The 22,422-nt window shown below is 35.1% G+C and overlaps 1 protein-coding gene across 1 annotated transcript in view; it reads left to right on the plus strand.

Moving 5' to 3' along the window:
• Hdac9 (histone deacetylase 9) overlaps window positions 1–22,422 on the plus strand; it is an 861,354-nt gene that overhangs the window by 374,552 nt on the left and 464,380 nt on the right. The window contains exon 4 of the mRNA XM_071613675.1: window positions 4,202–4,264. Within this exon, the coding sequence (XP_071469776.1) occupies window positions 4,202–4,264 (63 nt within the window). The remainder of the gene's footprint in view (window positions 1–4,201; window positions 4,265–22,422) is intronic.

A 22,422-nucleotide genomic window follows, 5' to 3' on the forward strand; every position in this document is an offset into this window, starting at 1 on the left:
ATTATATTGATTTTTTTTTAAAAACCACCTGTTTTAGTTAGCTTTTTCAGTGCTGTTATCAAAAGACCGGATAGAACAATTGGAGGAGGAAAAGTTTACTTGAGGGCCCACAGTTTCAGAACTCTCAGTCCATAGATGGCTAGCTGCATTCCTTAGGGCTCAAGGCAAGGGAGAACATCATGGTGGAGGAGTGGGGTGCAGAAAATAGCTCCGGACATGGAATCGAGAAGAAAAGAGAAAGGTAAGGGGGTAGAGCTGTGTCAAGGATGACAGGACAGCTCCACTCTCCAGGGACAAAATATATACCCCAAAGGCACAACCCCAATGGCCCACCTCCTCCAGCCACACTCTATCCGCCTACAGTTACCACACAGTTAACTCCTATCCACAGATTAATGCACTGATTATGTTAAAGCTCTCATAACCCAATTATTTCATCTTTAAACTTTCTTGCATTGTCTCACACATGAGCTTTTGGAGGACACTTCATATATAAACCATAATACTACCCTTCTATTTTAGCTTGACATTTATATCAGTTTATTAGGATTCATACAAAAGAAAATGTACGTCTTTTTCCTCAAATCAGTAAAATTGGTTTAATAATCAAATTAATCACATATCTTTACCGATATTTTGATGGTATAAGAAAAAAAATTAACATTCTTAATATTTAAGCTTTGGATAATGGAACTGTGGCAATCAGCATCGTTGGTGGTTGTTTTGAAGATGTTTATATTTCTTCCCAGAGACAAGTGGATCTATTTCACAATGTGTCCAATATCTTTTCACACTGAGTAATTTTTCATTATCAAGAGTTAAATGAGAGACAAGACTGCTAATGAAAAAAAATGCTGAAGGCATGTAGGGATGAAATGTTAATGAACTTCAAGTTAAAAACTTGAAGAATACACATTAGAATGCCCTTTCCCAGAATTTCTGAGAAATTGGAGATACTCTTCTGGAACTTTCTTCAATTTTCTTTTTCTTTCTTTTTTTTATGACTATAAAAGCTTGGAGATACTTTTTTTTATCAATTGCAGTTTTATGGTGTAATTGAACAAAATGGCAAAGACATTTTTATGATTTTGTTATCCTGTATATATTTATCATGATTTTTGTATATTCTGTTAAATACTTTGACACATTTAAACAGTGATTCTATTTTTCATCTGTAGATTCTATTAAATTTTATTCTGAATATCTCAGGTAATTATTTGCATCATTTTAGTAAGGGGCAAGATGGCCGACTAGAGAGCATGAATGCTAGACCTGCATGGTTAATTACCTGGGTTACCTTTAGCAAGCCTCTTTAGGCCTGACTCCATTAGAGAGAAAGATTGAAAGGGAGGGAAGAAGGAAGGAAGGAAGGAAGGAAGGAAGGAAGGAAGGAAGGAAGGAAGGAAGGAAGGAAAGTAACTAGCGAAGGAGATGGATAAAAGCTTGATTGTGCTGATTTTTTTCACAGTGTATGCTGTCTCAACTCATCTGATTGTATATTTTAAATATATACAACCTTAATTTATCAAATATACCTTAATAAAAATACTTATTTATAATTAAAAAATATTTTTTCGTTGTAGATGGATATAATGCCTTTATTTTTACATGATGCCAGGGATTGAACCCAGTGCCTCATGCATGCTAGGCAAGCGCTGTACCACTGAGCCACAACTCTGGCCCCTAAAAATGTTTTTTTTTTTTAAAGTAAAATGAAAAAACAGAATTTTGCACTCCCAAATGTAAATCGATATAAGTGGAACTTCCCTTGTTGAGGGGACGGCCTCATCTGGGCAAAATGAGGCAGCTTCCAGGTACCCTTACATCCTGCAGTGGTTTCCTGAGGCAGAATTTGAAGATTATTGTGGCCAACCTCCCCACTCTAACCCCAGGTTTAGAATGCTATATGTGATCACTATATAAATACATCATCCACAAGGAAAATTATCAGATCCACATTATTTCTATCCCTTGAATTTTACACACATATTTCTTCATGGAAAGCTTATTTGTAATATCAGATGGAATCAAATAGTTTTTCCACTGATAGGAACATAAGATTTTGTTGTTTAACTTAAGTCAAATGCAGTTTGAAATAACTATTTTTTTAAAAAAAATCTTATAACTCACCCGTCTAAGTTTGCTTTTTCAAGAAGTGGGATATTGAACAGAAGTTATCTATGAAAAAAGAGGAATTCAGCAGTGGGTTCACTATTAAATAATTTAACTTTTTTTTTTTTAAGCCAAAATTCTATGAACACTTCTTTGCTTTTCCTTGTCCCATACCCTAGGGTTGACCAAGTTTTTCTTCTGTCAGATTGCTCTGAGGACCTTGCAACAATCTGCTTTTCCTCTTTCTTTCCCCTGATGCTACTAATGCCTTAGGAATTGTATTTTTCTTGCTGATCTAGTTTAGAAAAGCTTCCATGAAGAGTGAAGAGCTTCAGTGACCAGTGGATTATACTTTTGTGTTTGCCCTTGGGAGCGGTTAGATGATGGCATTCCATTTTGGGATGCAGAATTTATTTCTCACAGACACTGATATAAATGTACACCAGAGACTGTAGAACTTTTATCCTACCTATTGTAGTGCATTTACCTTACAGGTGAATGTCACAATGTGTGCTGGTCTGGAAATCTATCAACTATCATAAATGCTATTCCAAAGAAAAGTGGCATCTATATTTCAGGCAACCAATGTATAGATAAACCCAGAATATTCATATTTAAGTACTAAATATACTTACTTATTTATCGACAGGTGCACAATCATGGTAATTCTGCATCCATAGGAAAGTATCAAAATTTTCTTTTCCTTTTTCAAGTCAATTGGATTTAGCTTAAGAGAGTGAAAGACGGAGAAATTTCAGATCTTAGCCATCCATGGTTTTATGTTTTTGTTTTTTAGATAGAGTAGGAACTGGATGCAATAAAATTGACAGGTGGTACTAAGACCACATTAGGATTCGTGAAATGGACAATTGCCTTACATAAATAGCAAGTAAAAAAATCAAACCAGTCCTTCATAAAAATTTTATTCTGGAGTGTGCTTGTTTTCCGAAACTACCTCTACTAAATCTCCTGTCAGTGCTGAAACTAGAAGGCAGAAAAGCTTCTAGTGCTACAGCCAACTGCAGTGTAGCCAGAGAAACAGGCAACAAAAATAGAACACCAGGATTGCTGTGCGTGGGTGAGGCAGAAACCACATTATGAGCAAAAGCTTCCAGTATTATTTTAGAACCAATACAGAGCTCTGCACTTCTCTCTTTCTCTCTCTCTCTCTCTTCCAAAAACACATACTACAAAAATAAAATGAAATTAAATGTATGTGCATTTGCCCTCTTTGAATTATGATTCTTAATTTTTTTCCTTGCCTTCCTTTGGACTCAAATCGCCAGTATGAAAACAGTGTGTAAAACGAGCTTGGAGGCAGGAAAGAGTTAATTGCTTTTAAGGCCCTGCAACAGAGAATTATGGTTTGAAAGATAGAGGCTGGACAGCTGGGTTTGCTGGGGTATTTTTAAATGCATTAATGCAGGCTCCAATCACTCGGCCATGCTTGACCTATTTTTGGCTCAGGCCGACCATTGTTCTATTTCTGTGCCTGTGGGCCATGCTGTTGTTGATTCATATGCAAATGGATTATCACTAGCTTTAGCCAACTTGAGCTGAGAGAGACTGAGAAAGGGAAGAGAGACACACACAAACAGATACAAGGGCACCGGCTGGAGCCACTTGCAGGACTGAAGGTTCTTGCAACGAAACCCCTAGCAGCCTGAAGAACTATAAGCCAGGTTTAATTGGTTTCTTTTTCTCGTGGGTAGAGTTAATATTTTGCTACTTATTCTGACAAAGAAATAACCCCGAAGCACATTCCTATTTCCCACCTGCTTCTAGTTTCCTGGATAACCTAAAACTCCAGAGAGCTATAGCATCCACTCTGTCCTTTCTGCTTTGCACACAGGTTGGTAGCGGGGGAAAGTGTCCAGGTCTTTTTAAAAGTGTCTGTCCGTCTGAGCAGAAATGAAATCATTGTCGAAGTTGATCCTCTGCCGCTTCTCCTCAGGGAGGAGGGAGGACCAGCCAGGGTAGCTCCTGGGGCCAGTGCACTGAGCAGTGATGAATCTTTCATGTAGCTGAAGTAAGAGTGATTGGAATATGCTGCAGACAATTTACGAGAGTGACTCTTGTTTTTCCTCAGATGGGGTGGCTGGACGGGAGCAGCTCTTGGCTCAGCAAAGAATGCACAGTATGATCAGCTCAGGTAAGATCCTCTTTCATAACTGAGACCTTTTATGTTTGAAAGAGGGCTGGCTTGGGAAATGCAGCTAAGAAAAGCACCTCTCTTCAGAAATGACTGCTTTTTCTGTTTGATGTTGATGTTTTCTTGGTGCCGCTGTAGGGTTTAACTTAGATCCCTTCCATTACTGTTTCTGTGCATATTCCGGAGTCTGTTTAAGGAGGCTGCTTCTGAATGAAATTGCAAAGTATTGCTTCGGAAGAAAGATGAGAGTGAGATAAGTAAAATGTAGTGGAAGGTGTTTTGCCTTACTATGCAACTAGAAAAAGGAGATTCGAAGTGATTTCTAAGCATATGCTAATAGGACTTGAAAATCAGGTAAGTTCATATTGGGGCTTCAGTTTAAATTGCAGCCTGGGCCAGCCTGACAATTTTATATTTACAGTGTGCATACAGAGCACATCTATTTATAGACCTACCTTCTGAAATGTGTTTGTCACAGAGTTTTAAAGGTAGTTTTTTTTCCCCCCTCAATGTGGCTTTTTCTCCTCAGCCCAAAATGAAACTGTTTAGGATGAAATAAAATTATTATTAGTAGATGCTTATTTTAATTGTTGTCAAAAACATTTGGGAAGTCTAGCATCGTCAGGCAGATGCAGTGGCATACACATAAATGTGTTAGAAGCAGGTGCAACATTTTAAAGGATAACAGGAACAGATTCCAGTTTCTTGTTTTTCTGTGTGTGTGCTTGTGCTCTCAAAGATGTGCTGATGGGAAATGAATCTTGTCAGCTTTATCAGTTTATATTTGTCAAAAGAGCATATTCTCCAGGAAATGTTATTTACTTGTAATTATTGCTTTTTGCATTTATTTCTTATTACTAATTCAGATTTTGGGACTCTTTGTTTCTGTTTTCTTCTGAATGCTTCTACCTAAATTGGCTTAAAGTTCTTCCTCAGATCTCCTAAGTTCCCATGTTGGTTTAATTGTAATTACAGATCACTGTCTAGCTTTCCATGATAAGAATGTAACATAAAGCAGCCTGTACACTGTGGGGCTAGGCGTAAAAACAATCAATATTCCACAGGTTGGTAGGGCAACTGCTTTGGCGCTAACACACCTTCTCATCTATGCGTATCCTGTTTGAAGCAAATTTTCTTTAAAACTCTGGTAGTCACATTGATTTTAAGATCCTTCTGTTGGTTCAGTCTTTTCATGAAATCAGAATAAATCAATTTTATACAGTTTTGGTGACTTAAGTGACAGGAACTATACTAACAAGTCGTGTCTGCTTAATCAAAGTAAACCTACCAGAATTACATTAATTTATTATCAGAGTGAAAGCTGACGTGAGCTTCTGGACAGGTCAGCAGGTGTATCTCAGATGGAAGTTGTCACTTATATTAAATATTAAAATATATATTAATATCTACTTTAATTATATTTTTAAAATATTGAGGGACTCATTGAAATTAACTCTTTTTGCTATTTTTTTCAGTACTATGCTATATCCTTCTAGTCTTTGCCTCTAAGTACAAGTTTGATATTTCTTTCATATGGCAGAAACACAGCCCTGCCTTCCACACAGGTTGGCCGCAGGTGTTACTAGCTTTGCCAGTTCTCCATGTCTTTGATCATCACACACACCTGTACTTCCATTTCAGCTGAAATTGTCATTTCCCTGACTCTTAGTGATTTGTACTCAAAGCGATGAGATTTTTAACAGGGAAGTGCTTGAGATTGTCCATGCTGTTACCTTTTATACCAGAAGCAACACTGAAGTACTAGCTATTTTTTTATATATAGTATATTTTTAGTTGTTGATGGACCTTTATTTTATTCATTTATTTATATGAGGTGCTGAGAATTGAACCCAGTGCCTCACACATATGAGGCAAGTGCTCTACCACTGAGCCACAACCCCAGCCCTGAAGGACTAGCTATTAAATGGAAAACGATGTAGGTTAATATCAACTCTCAAACCTGTTTGTAAATAAGGAAACTCTGTGTTCTACTTACTTTGGAAATTTGAAACATAACTGCATCCTCCTGATGATGTTGTATGGTATTTGATTTTATTTCATATAGTATGTCCTTGAATGTAATTTACTCAATCTATATTGTGGATTTTCTGTGAGGCACTGGTTCTCAGAGTGCCCAAAAGTGTTCTACAAAATGTGATGCCTGGAATCTATCCCTAAAGTATCTGTTTTCATTAGTGAGAGCCACAGTATGGACTTTGGGGTTTTTAAATCTCCCCAGCTCTTGCAACCTTCAGAAAACTGGCCTGGGGTAGAGAATGGGTGATGATGATGGTGAACCAGCATCAGTAGGGTCTGCCCTTTGAATTCATTGATGAATTAGGGGCTTGCTTGTCTTAATTTACTCACCGATCTTGTTCAGCTTCCTCTTGGACCAATGGCCTGGTTGTGATTTGTAGGCCAAGAAGTGGATGGAGTCTTTGAATCTGAAAGAGAGAAAAGATACTTGGCTGCAGTGCAGAGTTTTGGAGAGAGCCCTGTCCTAGGAGCTTATTCGCACATGAACTCCATTGCTAGCCAGTTGTATAATGGGTTTGTTCATCTTCAAAGTGAAGAATAATTGTGTCCATCTCCTGATCTCTTAGCATTCTTATTAAGGTTCAGATATATCAGCATGTATTTAAAATGTCTGGTACAATTATTAGTATTTTTACTGATTGAAACTAGGATCCTCACTCTTCCATGCCATGTTCTACCAGATGAGTTAGATTATAGGTCACATGGGGAAATTAATTTTTATTCCCGTAACCAGGTTTCTTTAGCTATCATATAAATCTATTATTTCTTTGGCTATCTTGGTCTGATAAGACTAGTCCTTTTCTTATGTAAATTGTGTCTGTACTTTTGGATGGCTTGTGTGTGTGTCTCATGTAATAATAAAAGACAAAGAGGTTGAAGGGGATGTAATCAAACAATGAAATCCCTATGGAAGTTTTCTTGAGATTAATTATTTAAAGATTTTAGTTTTCTTGTATAATTGTCATTAGCAGTTACTTCAGAGTTCCCACTTAATATTTTAATTCTGTTGGCCATTATGCATTCTCTCTCTCTCACACACACACACATACACACACACACGTGTATGTGTATGTGTGTGTGTGTGTATATATATAAAATCCAGCATCTTTTATGTTCTATTGGATTGCAAATGTTGTATATGATTGTACTTTTTCCTAATATGGTCCCAGTGATGCTAGATAACTTGGGTAAGATTCAGATGTTGTATAGAGAGTTCTATAACATAGTCTGTGAATATCTTTCTGTTAAAAATTTTTATAATAGTGAATCTTGGAATTCACTATGATTGACACATTTTTTTCCAAGTACATCTCCCCTTTTGTGGCCAGCGTGGGCCAATGTAAGTGATAACTGTGGCAGAAACTGAAGCATATACAAATATTGATTCAGGTCTCTCAGCAGGCGCTGGCAGAAGCAGGGGTATTTTCCTGTTCCCAGGCATGCTGCCTAACATGTTGGACTGCAGAGCTGTCCACACCATACTGGAACAGTTATTATAAAGGAATTTCCTAGAGTTTGTAGAGAACTAATGTCAGTTATAATAAGGGACAACTCAATTTTTCACCATGTATTCTCATTTTAATGTATGAAACTAAAACATTTAACTCTAAATCCTAAAATTTTTATTAAAACGTGTCTTTACTTTTCCTTAATCCTTTTGTTCCTTGGTGTGTGGTATGAGAAGAAGGGAACATATTGGATTCAATAATTTATGTCTACTTGAAAAGCACACTCCAATTATGAAAATATAAGTCTAAGAAATGCCACTGTCATGTCGAGAATCACCTCTAATATTCCCTATAATTACTGTTTTGCTGTTCTCTAAGTCAGATTCTTCACTTATAAATCTGTTACCAATTGGGATAATTGATAGATATCAATCAAAAACTAATTATAAACAGGCCCATTGAGAATGGGGGCAAGAATGTTTCATAATTCTGAGGATGACAGAGGTGAAGACTTTTATGTTCATTAAGTAAGAAAATTCAATGAAACCCTGCAGGATTGATTCCAAAAGAATCCCACATTCGGATATTAAATACTAAAAAAATACTAAAGGTAACTTCAATTTTGGAGATGAAAAATTTGGAAATATACCATGTAATTTCTCAGCATCAATAGATACTTAAGTGACCCCCACACATATAAGTCAGCAAACACCTGCTCTACCTGCTACAATATTCAATAATAAGAGGAAATAAATCTATATAACCCAGTAGAACATACATCATGGTACAAATAGCCAAGGGAAAAAAATGGAAGCAGGAATTTTTTATCAGAACATAAAGACTTGTCTCCTGGGCCTTCTTCAGATTTTACTGGCAAGTTGACAACTTCCTGAGAATTATAACATTTCTAAATCTGGAGAGAAGCAAACAGGGTGGATACCCTCAGCATGTTTGGTTGTTCTCGTTTTCTGTTTTGACTGAGGAATATGAGAAATGATTTGGGAGAGAAACTGGTGAGATGGAGGAAGGTGAACAAACGTGCTCTCTTTGGAGAAGGGGAGGCTTGAAAACAGCTTTTTAACTGAGGAGATGAGCCTTAGCACCTTGAGATGAGATGCCCCTTCCTCCACTAATCTTAGAGATCCCAGCAAGAAGAAAACTCATTGAACCCCAAGTTGTCTAATAATTGCTTCCTAGAGCTGCACCCTTTAACAAAAACATAAATTCTACAAAGCAAGATCTTGAAGGTGAGAATTATAAAACAATAAAATGAGATGAAAAGGGAGATTTAGATCTAAATAAATGACTTGAGAATATAAAAAAAAAACATGATAATTATAGAACAAAAATTGCTCTTAGAAATAGCAGAAAACTGAATAGACTTTAATGGAAAATCTTGACTGACAAGGAGGAAAAGCTTGAAACTGTCAGGATACAAGGAAAATGAGGTAATACAATTAGAGAAAAGTCAATACATTTGAAAGACAAAGGTCAATTGTCAGAAAGATTATTTGCATCCCAGAAGTTGATATCCTAAAACAATGAAACAGAAGGAATCTTTATAAAAAGGGAAAAAATAATTTCATTAAAAAAGAAAAGGGAAAATGTGCATATTAAAAGAGCTCCCCATATTTTAGAGAAATTTGATGTAAGTGTTCAGTACTGGTTCATATTCTGATTGGCTAATGACAAATAATTCTTCAGGTGTTCAGGCAGGGAAAGCAGAGTCTGTGGACAGGGAGGTTGGGAGGAAGTGCCTTCCTAAGATTTAGGAAGGCTTGTCAACCTTAACACTCCATGATGGAGGACAGTGAAGAAAATTTCTGAATTTCTAAAAGAAAGACAATCTAGTGTTACCCTCAGCTAAGATGTTATTAAAATGCAAAGAAAATAGGTGGACAAAGTGGGACTCCTTAAACCTAAAAGAGACTATTTGACAATAAAACCCACCCAAGAGTAGCCTAAAACATAAGGTAAATTCAGAAGGAGAGAAAACTTTGTGAAAGTCATGGCGGGGATGATGATGAATTCATTTAAACAATATGTGACTGTGGTTATAGGAAAGAAAGTAAATGTTATAAAGTAGGGCAATGTAGACATATTAATAAAACAAACCAATGTGAGGTGTTGGGGAGAGGTGAGATGGAAAGATGTGAGAGGTGCTGATATCTTTTTCCTGAGCAGGAACAGATTCTCTATTGCTTAAAATAGAAACACACGTTTAAAAAAAGATTCCAAACACTGATTAAAAAAAAAATTAGTTTATTTAACCTTAGATATTTTTGGAAATAGTATCTCTTTATGATGAGGAAGCATGTTTATAGTTCCTTCAAATACAGTTTTAAATCTGCTAAATTAAAATTCAGTTTTTTTTTTTTAAAAAATAACATCAATAAGATCTTGATGAAGTTATTATTTTTATCTATCTATTCACGTCCCCAACAAATTCATGTACAGATAGAAAGAAATCAGGAGAAATTTTTGTTTGTTTGTTTGTGCTTTGGTGAAGGGGAGGGAAATTTGTTTTTATGAAATTTTTTTCTGCCTTTTGTGAACTTTTTATAATAAATAGGAATACATCTTCTAAAAAGTGTCCCTTTCATCTTCACACACAAAGCTATTACACCAGAATACTAACAATGATTAATTGTAGAGCTAGGTATATTAGGTGTTTTCCACTGCAAGTAAAAGAAAACTTTGGTCAAAATGACGAATAAGGACTTTTATCATTTAATAAAGCTGGGTGGTCAGGCACTACCAGAAACGCAGTGATGTCAGCGACATTCAACTCCCTCATATAGTGCCACTATACTAGTTCTAGCATTGGGTTCTGTGATCATAGGATCCATTCTCCAATAGTTACAACCCCTCAGTAGCAGGTCCAGGCGTCCTGGTAATGATTACAGGACAAATTCCAGAGACAAACAAGGGAAACTTTGCTTCTTTGAGGTGTCCTTTTAAGAAAAGGATCTTAACGGGAGCTTCCTAAGCAAATTATCCTTCATAACCCATTGGCCCAAATAGCACCTATCTCCATTGACCCATTTTTCAACAAGTTTTGAGAAGAATGGTTGCTCTGGATGATGTGGGAATGGTGGCTATATGAACCTGTTGGGAAGAAGACAGAAGTATCAAGAATAGAAGTTAGCTAGGTACCAGCAGTGTTTTCCACTGTGTGAACATTGGTGATCAAACTCGTTTCTGAAAACCTAAATAAGTAAAGAAAATGGGCTCTGATTTTAATTAAATCGTGGCTGCTAATTCATTTTCATGACATTTTACTAGTACTGAGTAGATTGTGTTTCTTTGAACTCTCTTTTGTTAGATAGGATCCCCTAATAAAAGATAGCAGTACATAATTGTGGAAGAAAACTGGGTTTTCTAGATTGTAATAATCTTTTAGAAAGGAAGAAAGTCAAAATTGCTGTCTGATATGTTACAAGTATTTATTGTGAACTTAAATGCAGTATTCTTTTAAGGTTGACTCTCAGGGATAAAGAAAATTTTTAGAGAAATTTAATAATATATGAATTGTTTTCATTATATGAAGGAAAGACGATCTTTAAAATATTCAGAATGCAATGTCTTTGCCAGTAGGTTGTCATAATTACATTTTAAGAATAATGAACAATCTTTACATCATGGAATGATAACTACATTTTAACTGTTTTTCTGAATTGTACTACATTGAAAACAACTGAAATGAAAGTTTATGAAATGATTTTTTAAAAGTTTAAAAATGAAATTCAAAGATACATTGGAATGTGCTTCCAGTCAGTGTGGCTGTGCTGTGGGTTATCCTATTCTGACAAGGAAGTTGGAGTGCCAGTGGTTAGCTTGGGATGTTGTTAGGTGTCTTTGCTGTTAGCAGCTCTCTTCTTGCTCCTTCTCTTCCCTTCCCCTCCTCATTTTCCTTCCCTTCCTCTCCCTTCCCTTCCCTTACCCTTCCTTCCTTCTTCCTTTGTTCCTTCGTGGTACTAGGGATTGAGCCTGGGACCCTTTTTCACTGAACTACATCCCTAGCCCTTTTCATTTTAAAATTTGAGAGAGGGTCTCACTAAATTGCTAAGATTGACATCACACTTATAATCCTTTTTGCTTCAGCCTTCCAAATAGTTGGGTTTACAGACATGCACAACTGTGTCTGGTTAGTTTTCCTGTTTGCTAACCCCAGAAGATTGGCAATAGGAAGGCAGAAGAACTAGAAAATACCTTGTATTTCTAGTTCAATTCTTTTTCAATTAAGTCAATTACACAAAACAAACTTAATTTAAACAAGATTTTTTTTTTACAACACTAAATGATCTATCCTTTTAAGTGTTAAGAGCATATTATGTTTAGGGTTACTCTAAGCTGCTATGGTTCATGAATACAAAACAAAGCTATTCTTATAAGAAGTTATTTTTATAAGAATATCTTATAAAGTTATTTTTATAAGAATATATTTTCCATTCATTATCATAATGTTAACTTTTCCACAGTGAAGTAAGTGATGGGTCTTTTATACATAGTGTTTTTTAAATACCCAATAATTAAATCCAATGGAAACCACTTTTAAGGAAGAAAGAAATTTACCAGACCACAGAATGTAACTAGTCATTTACTTATGATTGAGCTTTTGCATGCTGATAAGGTTGGAAATACCCACAACTTTACTTTTCTGCTTCTCCTCATATTCTACCACTTGTGTCATAAATTTTTAAATTCATAGTTTTTGTTCATTGTTGACCCACTTGCAGTGATGTGAATGTTATTGGCCATTTGTTTTAGGTAAATTTTGATGAGTGTCTAAGGCATGACATTTCCAAACTGGCTTCAGATATGATAATGTCATGAAGTTGTTTCAAAAATTTGAAACTTGAAATTAAAATAAAAATTGAAATAAACCAAATTAAGACAAAAAGCCAACCCACAAACAGCAAGAATATTTCACTAAATTTCTTCAAGTGACATTGTAGTTTGAGAGTTCTTGCTTTAGTAAAAAAATTTACCGCAAAAGTTTTCAGGGAATTCCATGTAAGGTGAACTAGAAAAAGCTCTTCATGAGTTGAACATCATTATAATTTATTCTTAATCATCCTTTAAAAATCTCTATGCAATTAAAATTCAGGTATGTATTTTGAATACAAAGGTATCACTACCAGATGCCCTTTTCATGTTTTTCTCTGCTATACTCCCATCTGATTTTCTAGTTGTTTAGTGAAAATGTAGGAAGTGAGGGATCAAACTTTTTTTATTTCTTTTTTTTGTCAGTCTTCTTATTATTGATATAATAGCTAATGGTTCAAGAGTTTCTCTGTTCCATGCATTGCCTTATCACTGATTTATGCTGTAGTTGCTGCAGTATTCATATTTTACAGCTGAGGAAACAGGTTCAGAAAGGTAAGGCACTTACTGATTTTTATGGTTTAGATATGAGGTGTACCCCAAAAGCTCGCGTATGAGAAAGTGTAAGAAAGTTTAGAGGTAAAATGATCCAGTTATGAGAGCCTTAATCTAATCAGTGAATCAATCCCCTGGTAAGGATTAACTGGTAACTGTAGGCAGGTAGGGTATGGCTAGAGGAGGTGGGTCATTGGGGGTCTGCCTTGGGAATATATTTTGTCTGTGGTGACGGCCATGTCCTGAGTCAGTTTCCTCTATCATGTTATTCTGCTATGATGTTCTGCCTCAACTCAGTCCCCAAAGAAAGGAGTTGACCATCTATGGACTAAAACCTCTGAAACTGTGAGCTCCCAAATAAACGTTTTCTCCTATAATTGTTCTTGTCAGGTCTTTTGATGACAGCAGCAAAAATGCTGACTGAAACACTGATGATTACCATGGGTCGGAAATGGCAGGCTCTGGTTTCAACTCCTGTCACTTTTTCTCAAAGAGAATAACATTCAGCGTAGGATAATTTTATTCATATCTGGTGGGTACTAAAAATGTGGAATCAGCTATATTTATAAACAAACGTCTATGCAGACTTCTTAATCCTGAGAGAATTAAGGTACAAGTAGGAAACCATATTGAAAGTATAGTTGGAAGAGTCTCACTTCACATTCTCAGTGCTTGACAAACAGATTCCAGAGCTGCGGTGAGCTCAGGGAAACTCCAAAGTTCTATGAGAGTGATCTCTGTCCTGGGGCAGATACTCTGGACAGAAGCAGTGTTCCTAATGCATATGGCATCTGTTTGCCAAGGTTTTACAATACACAGATCAAAGGTTAGTCCAGCTTTTAAACAGCACATTATTACTAATGTTTTAGTAGGAGAGCATTTTTTTTTGAAATATCAATATAATGGATTTATTTCTTTTTGCCAAAATGTTTGAATTATGCCCACCTTGGTCTTTATCTAGAAACGTGGGATTAATAAAGTCTGTGTACCCATTCAAATCCTGATTTTAATGTGCAATGTGAAATTCTTGAGCTGAAATAAAGGTTTAATCTAGCTAACTCAATTCAATTTATGTTTAATTTGTCTAATTCAGGTCCAGTTTGAACTTTCTTGGTGAAAATTGAGTGGTAATATTTATATATAGTCATGATGTTATATTTTACTTTTTCTTGAGTTAAATTTTACATTTTTTGGATGGAAAGTGCATATTCTGTAGGTCACAAGCGTAAAGTTTACTAATTAGATAGTGATGAAGTTTAGGAAAGAGCCAATTCTTTGGTTTCCATCAACCAATTTTTATACTCTTATTTGCTATAAGAAGAATATTGAGCCATCTCTATAAATCAATATGTTATAAAGCATTATTGATTATAATATTAATGACCAACATAATTTATTGCCATCCTGGACGAAAGAGGGTTTCAGATCATTATATGCATTAGAACCTGCAGATGCCCACAAGTCTGTGCCTCTCTTTAGCAGGCTGACTCCTTTGGGTCAGTTATTCTTAGCCTCTGTATTTCTATCTTATGGCATTGCAGGTCTAAGATTAGCTTGTTAGGCGTTATCATGCCATCTGAGTTACCTCCTAATATAACTCTACTCTGGAATGATTATTTATAGAAAGAGCATTCTGTCATTTTTGGGTTATTTCTAGTAGTTTAAATAAAGAAGAATAACATTCAAGTGAAACCACAGATTCCTTCCTGCTGCCAAAACAACATGATAACTGTCTGCTCAAGGGGCAATAATGTTGTTTAATGAATGTTTAGGGCGATTGCAGAATTCTTTTTATCCTGGCCACCTTGAGAGAAAGGGGAGGTCTTGGGTAGCAATGCTTGTAGAAAGGCAAAGAGGAGGCCTGGATGCTATGCCACAAAGCACAGGAGACTCTGCTTGATGATGACAACAAGAGACACACAGGGTTATTTTTAGAACAGACTTTGCTAAGCTTTCTGTTTGGTGTTAATATCACTCATAAACAGGGCTCCTTGGGGATATTGACCCTTCCACTGACTGTGGCATTTCATGAGGGCAGGAGCACACACACAAATGATTCCATTATTTTTAAAAGTTATAACTCTTAAAGAAATCTAACTTATATTCAATTTCTCTAATAGATTTAGAGGATTTCTTTAAATCCATAAAGAGATTGTTCTTGAAAAACATTTGTTACATTATTAAACACAATGAACATACATGTTGACGGTAAGATATAGGAAAATAGGTGTATATGTATTTGTATTATTTAATTATGTTATAATTATATTCGTATTATTTGTTATAATTAATTATGTTAAAATGCATCTAGTAATATATAATAGTTGTAAAAGATATTGTAATTAAGGTATATTAGTTTAATTTGCTCATTTAAATAAGACACTGTATTCAGCATATGAAAAAAGTTAAGCCTCTATTTTAGTATAACAAATTCTTGCTGAACTATTTCTTTTCAAATACAATAAAATGTGAAGTTTTATATATGAAAAATTTGTCTTAGTTTACCTCATGTGTGCTTTATTCTGATCTTAGTAATTGGTTCTTTGCTCTCAAAGTAGAATTTTGATTTTAATATGTCAATATTTTCATTTTATATATCTTGATTCTTAAGTCAAAGCTAGATAAAAATCTTAAAATGGTATGTTAATACATTTAATGAGTTATAATGGTTTAGAATGGATAACTAATAAGGTTCTTTAGGAATACTCATCATTTTATCAGTTCTTGTAAATAGAACAATAACATTTACTAAAATGCCATATTGTCTTCTTAAAAGATAATTTTTTTTGTTCCCAATAAAAGGAATCCACTGACCATTAGGCATTTTCAAAATGAAAGACAAAAACAGGAACTACACAGCAATTAAAGTGTATAGTAAAAGAAACCAAGATGTAAATAGGTGTAGATAATGGACATAGACGTAGTTGAAGGAACAGCATAAAGTGTGTGTTTGATCATTCTTGTAATTTCAGGTTGAGGTTTCAGAGGTGATGAAATTGTTTGGAGTTTTGGGAGCTGAGGTGAAATAATCATTCATCTGTTCATTTTTTCACTACAGAATATTTGAAAACCAACCACATTCCAGGTTTTATTTTAGACACAGAGGACATGACTGTGAAACCAGACAAAGAAACACCTGATTGATTGTTCAATTGAATGATGGATGGATAAGTCTACTGTAAATAGTAATAAGTGCTAAGGTAAAATAGGGCAGTAGGATAGAAAGTGATTGATGGTAGGAAGGGCACTGTTAACTAGTGTAGTTAAGTGAAGCCTTTGGGGAAGGCTAAACCATGAAGGAAATCTTTCCAAAAAAAGTAAACTTTCCCTCAGCATGCCATTTGGTCTAAGTCCCATAGAGTGAAAGCAGTGTTAGAGCAGAAAGTATTCTGGAGTTATTTTAATCCCTAGTTACCTCTGCCTTAGGGAAGGAATGGGGAAGCTTTAGCAGTAGTTCAGTAATGGAGCCAGAGAAATTCTGTTATCCAAGGTTTTCTGTTTTCCAGAGAGAGAGAGAGAGAGAGAGAGAGAGAGAGAGAGAGAAGAGTCAAGTGGATTAGTGTTATTGACTGTAAGTGAAGGCCCTTTCTGAATCCCTTAGCTTTCCTTATTTCTAAATGTCCATCTTTGTCCTTCATTCCAGCTCTGACCTCAGCTGTGCTAAAACTTCTTCCCCAAGCAATGTGAGCTTGCTAGTAGCTCAGCAAAACCAACAGATTCTTTTCCCTGGGGTCCACCAAAGAAGGGGAGTAGTAGATAGATTGTCGTTAGCTGAAGTTGGAAGTCAGAAAATCTTGTCATAAGTGCAATATTACACACTTTTTAGAGATAAGAAATACGGTATTCATTACACATGTACCTAACTTGGGCCAGGTATTTGATTCATATAAATAATGGGTCAAGTAGCACCTTTGTTAGTTGAGTGGAGAACTGTAACTTCCAAACAAATGTTTAGAATACATAGTCTTCATTGTTTTGGCAAATGGCTAGATTTGTGACAAATTATTAAAATAGTTGAGATGGAAGTATTTAATGGAGGTGACACATCTATTTTTAAAAAAGAAGAAACAGCAGTGTGTGCTAAGAGCTGTTTCCCCTACATGTTGTGCTTTCTCATGGATGGTGAACTATGATGGATATGCACAATAGGTTGGACAAACAGTTTTGAGGGACTGACACATTATCTCACATGCTCAGTGCCTCATGGGGTTTTCCCTTGGCATTCCAATTGGTCTAAGTCAAATAAAATGAAAGCATAGCTAGGACAGAGCAGGAAGTATTCTGAAGCTATTTTAATCTCCGCATACTTCTGCCTTGGAAGGGATGGAGAGGCCTGTATCAGCTCTTAGGAGAGGTAACTAAGGGAAGCTATCAGCTATGATTTACCCTTAAAAAGGCCAGGACTGAGCCAAAGTCCTGGCCAACATGCTCTGTGGATTTGTAGTGTAGCTTGATGAAGAGTTAATAGCAATTACACTTTCTGCCCCACCCCCAAATGGTCTCATTCAGTTAGTACTTTTTACTTCTTGACAGCTGTATTTTTAATCGAGGTTTGTTGTTTATCTATTGTTATTATTGATACAACACTTGGGTACATACCCACACATAACAATATCCAGGAATTTCCTTTCTCTGAGGTACCTTTCTGCAGTGTTCTAACTATTCACTGGGGGACATCCTAACTCTCACAAGTCTTGATCCAAGTTCCCCAATGCCCAACAGTCATTGATTCCTTCTTACCCAGTCATGTTTATTTTCCTCTTCCCCTTCTCCTTTTCTTTCTCCATTCCAATGAGCCTTTACTACTCTCTTAGAACATTTCCATTTTCTGTTTTACATTGTGGTTATTTATGTACATGTGTCCCCATCCCCCTAATTAGTTATATTATAAGCTCTGAGAGGAAAAGGATCATTTTACTTCTATTTTTATTTCCTACAGTGCCTCACACATAATTGATCCCTGAGACTATTTTTAGCTGAATGAATGATTAAAGAGTACAGTGTTATTGTGCAAAATGTGTTTTGTCTTTTGTGTGTATGTGTGTGTGGTGCTGGAGATTGAACCCAGGGCCTTGTGCATGCGAGGCAAGCATTCTATCAAATGAGCTATAGTATGTTTCTATTAATTTTACATATTTTTTAGAAATAATTCTTCTGTTATGTAGGAAATAACTCCTCAGTGTCTTTGTAAATTTGAAAAATATAGGTATTTTAGGGTGTTAGAGCCCTTCACTCAAAAATTAAAACCATTCAATATAGAATTTAAGACAAGAATGACCTTCAATGCTTTAGCTATATATATTTAAATGTTTCAGTTATTCTGAACAAATGGAATTTTGAAATATTCTTATTTAATTTTATTTTTCAATGAGTAATGCCAATAGAAATTTCATGAGATATGTTTCTGCATTCAAAATGTGAAGTGTGAAATAGCTAATTTAAGACTGCCTGAATATAAATGCATACTTTTTATCCAAGGAGAAGAATAAATTTAGTTGTGAAAATGATTACAGGTGTACTTTTACGTTATTCAAATACCACTTCATATTTAATACTATTTTTCCCCTCTGTGATATTTTATGCAGATAATTTTCTTAGATAAAGAACAAAAAATGGATGAATTTTTCTTTTAACAATAGTATCAATTTGAAATAATTCTCCTCAGTTTGCTATTTAGAGCCCATCTACATTTATTCAGGCATTATTTAATTGGCCATATTCTTTGACAAGGAGGCAGGAAAATAGGATTTTTTGATAAACAATTTAATAAGCAAATTTTGAATGCCAAGGGTATCTGTAATTTTTAAAATTATCTAAAGTAAAATGTCAGAATAGGGAAATCACATAGTGAGATATTAAGCAAAGACAGATGGAAGGGGTGAATCAATCTCTGTGCACAGCAATTCAAAGAGAAGAATGAAATAAATATATTTATGTCTGAGTAAGAGAGGAATGGTGAAGGGAATAAGAAGTAGTATCCATAGGGAAAGACGAAATATTTTTCTGGGTAGTCTTGTTGCTCTGTTTTAGCCTTAAATCTCAGCACAAGTTAAGCTAAAGGCACTAAGTCTCAGGAAATTGAGTTAATTCATGATAGAAGTGTAGGCCAAGAAAGGAGATGTATAATTAAACCAAAGTTATGAGATAGGTATTGAACCCAGCAGATGAGTGCATCTTTGTAGCTCAGCATGTGTTGCCAATTGTGTTTTCTCATCATTATTGGTTCAAGCTAAGTTTCTGACTGGTGTAATAATAAGATTGAGACAGAACAAATCAAGGTTGGTCTGACCTTGGATTTAGAATTTTCCCATTCCTATATTAAACATTAGCAAAAAATAAGAATTAATTCGAGCAGCTCTCCAGGGACTTTTTATGTTTGGAGCTATAAACTCAGTTCATTGGGATTGCTCTTTTTTTTCTGGAAAGATATTAAAACATTAGAAAAAAATTATCTGTGTATCAACTTAACCTAATATGTTGCAAGAAGGAAAAGAAACCTCAAATAACTGGTGATAAATAAAACATAATAAAAACCATGCTCTTGTCTCATTCTATTCCTTATTCCAATAGTAAATGAAAATTTTTCCATATTGTTGACCTGTAAAGATCAGTGATCCTGTTTCTTAACATTTTTTTTTCTACCACACAGTCTCAAATATGAATATGGATATATAACATTAGAAACCCTTATAGGAGTTCATTTTTAGATGGCTAGAAAATATATGAAGTTGCTTTGTAGACATGGGAGACATCTTTCTATCTGATTATCCATTGTACAGTCAACTTCCTCAGACACCAAAAGACATTATCTTTATGCTTCACTAGTCAGGTCTGTGAGATCCATTTTCCCCATATCCCTGCCAACACTAGATATTATCAGACTGTAGACATTTGCCAAACTACGAGATGAAAAATGATATGGTATTACTACTTTTTAAATATGTGTTTCCCTCACTATGATGGACTTGAACAGTTTTAATATGTTATTAGCCATGTTTTTAAAGTAGAGGTAATTCCAGGAATGTAAGAATGGTTAAGGGGAAAAAGTCTACTAGTGAATGTCATCCTGTTAAGAGATTCAATGAAAAAAAAATAGGATTATCTCACTGGATTAAGAAAAATATTCAAGCAAAATTTAGTACCCTTCTAGGATAGAAACTTTTATTAAATTAAAAATAGAAGAGGAAAGTTAAAACATATTTTCTTTAATGTCAGGAACTTTGTCTTTGGAGGGCTTTGTCACTGTTCCAAGACATGAACATTCCATAAGACTGAAGAGAATTCAAGGGTAAAGAAAGTAATTGAACTGATGAGGAGCTCAACCAGATTGCTAGTTCAGGGTCAGTGCTGCACAACATAAGAAATGGCAAGATAAAAAAATGAGAAGAGTTGCTGTATCAGAAACAACGAAACACAGAAGGACATTCAAGAAACCATAATCAGACTTGAGAGATCATGTATTCATGAATAGGAAGACTATATCTTTAAAACAGCTATTTTTTTTTCAGAATTTATCTATAAATTTCTGTCTTTAAAATAGCTTTCCTTAAAAAATAGATGTGTGATATATAATAATAGTCAATTACAATAAATAACAGTATATAGCAAAATGTAAATCTCTCATCCATGCCAACTCTACCAGCCATTCAATTCCCTGCCTCAAAATATCAGTGTATCAGTTTCTTCTGGACTTTACATATGTTTTGGAAGCCAGTGCAATTTCATATAAATCCTAACAAGGATCTATTAGGAAGTGTGGTGTACTGATTGTAAAACTCAAAAGTACCAGCTAGTGTGCACAAATGGCAATATTTAGAGCAACAAAAGGGGAGAATAATGCTAGATTTCAAGTCACATCAAGGTGTATTAATAATGGTTGTTGGGCAAAAGCAGAAATAGAATACATTTATTTTTAATAAATGTGTGATGATTCATTCAAAGAAGATAGACAGATAACTCAATCTTAAAGCTTCACCAAAAGGGAGTTGCTGAATAGGATCTGTGAAGATGAATGTGGAAGTGAGTGTTAGCAGAGGCTTTAGGGACTGGAAGAGGCCATCCATGTAAAAGTGGAAGAGAGCCATTCCTGACAGAGGTGATGGTCAGTGCAGAGGCCCTATGACCTAAAATATTTGACTGTTCTTAGAATGAAGACCAGAGGGACTGTTGCATTTTCAACAAAACAGAGGGTTTGGGGGAGTCGGGGGGTTTAGACCACAATTGGCCTTCGTCTATGTGATGGTGGAAAATGTAGTTGTCTTCTCTTGGCACCTGTAAGCCATAAGACAGTGCATGGATTATTTTTGGTATCTCTGATGTATTTTAAAATGTTAGTAATTTGGCTTGTTAATGACCTATAACAGATCAGGTTGCAAGACCATGTCTTCCTTGTGCAGTGACAGCAGTTTTGGTTAAAGGGGCAAATAATCCCAGTGATAATGAATGTGCTTGATACTATCAATTTATAATAATACAAATTTTAGGTTTAAACTTTCATTGAGCCCTAGTTTATTTGATCTTTATTGTTTATACTGAAGCTTATACTGTATATGACTTTGGTTTTGAACATATTACCTTTTCACAAACATGTTATGATCTGACCTGTTTACAAAGAACTGTTTAGTCATTGCTATGACTTGTCTACCTTAGTTTGATACTTACAGCAATCAAAATCAATCTCTCTATATATGTAAGTAGTTGTGTGTTAATAATAGGTAAACATTTTAAGGAATGTGTCATCAGACAATTTCAGTGCTGCATAAATGTACTTACATAAATCTGGATGATATAGTCTACTATATACCTGTGGTATGTAGTGTAGTCTGTTGTTCCTAGGCTAAAGCTCATATAGCATTTTGATGTGTTGACTACTGTAGGCAATGGTATGACAACTGTTAAAATTTGTGTATTTAAACACATCTAAACATAAAAGGGTAAAATGAAAATACTAGGTGAACAGAATTTTTCAGGTTCATCACAGTCACATATGTGGTTTACCATTATGCGAAATATAACTGTTTGTATGGCTATGTGTGTATATGTGTGTATATGCATGGACATACATAATGCATGCATTATAATTGAATAATTTTTCTATCTCTGTAGAAAGAATCATGTCAGTCTCCTTATGGAAATAGGAGGAAAATAGGAGTATGTATTAAATTTCTTATACTTTGGAACTAGACATTTGATTCTCATTTTAGTAATAAAGGTTATCATTTGATTATCAGAAACTTAAGATTTTGTTCAGCTTATAAATTGAGCAGAAATTTCAGTTTAAGTAGCACTATA

This window comes from Marmota flaviventris, chromosome 1 (assembly GCF_047511675.1).
Source record: "Marmota flaviventris isolate mMarFla1 chromosome 1, mMarFla1.hap1, whole genome shotgun sequence".
Classification (NCBI taxonomy): Eukaryota; Metazoa; Chordata; class Mammalia; order Rodentia; family Sciuridae; genus Marmota; species Marmota flaviventris.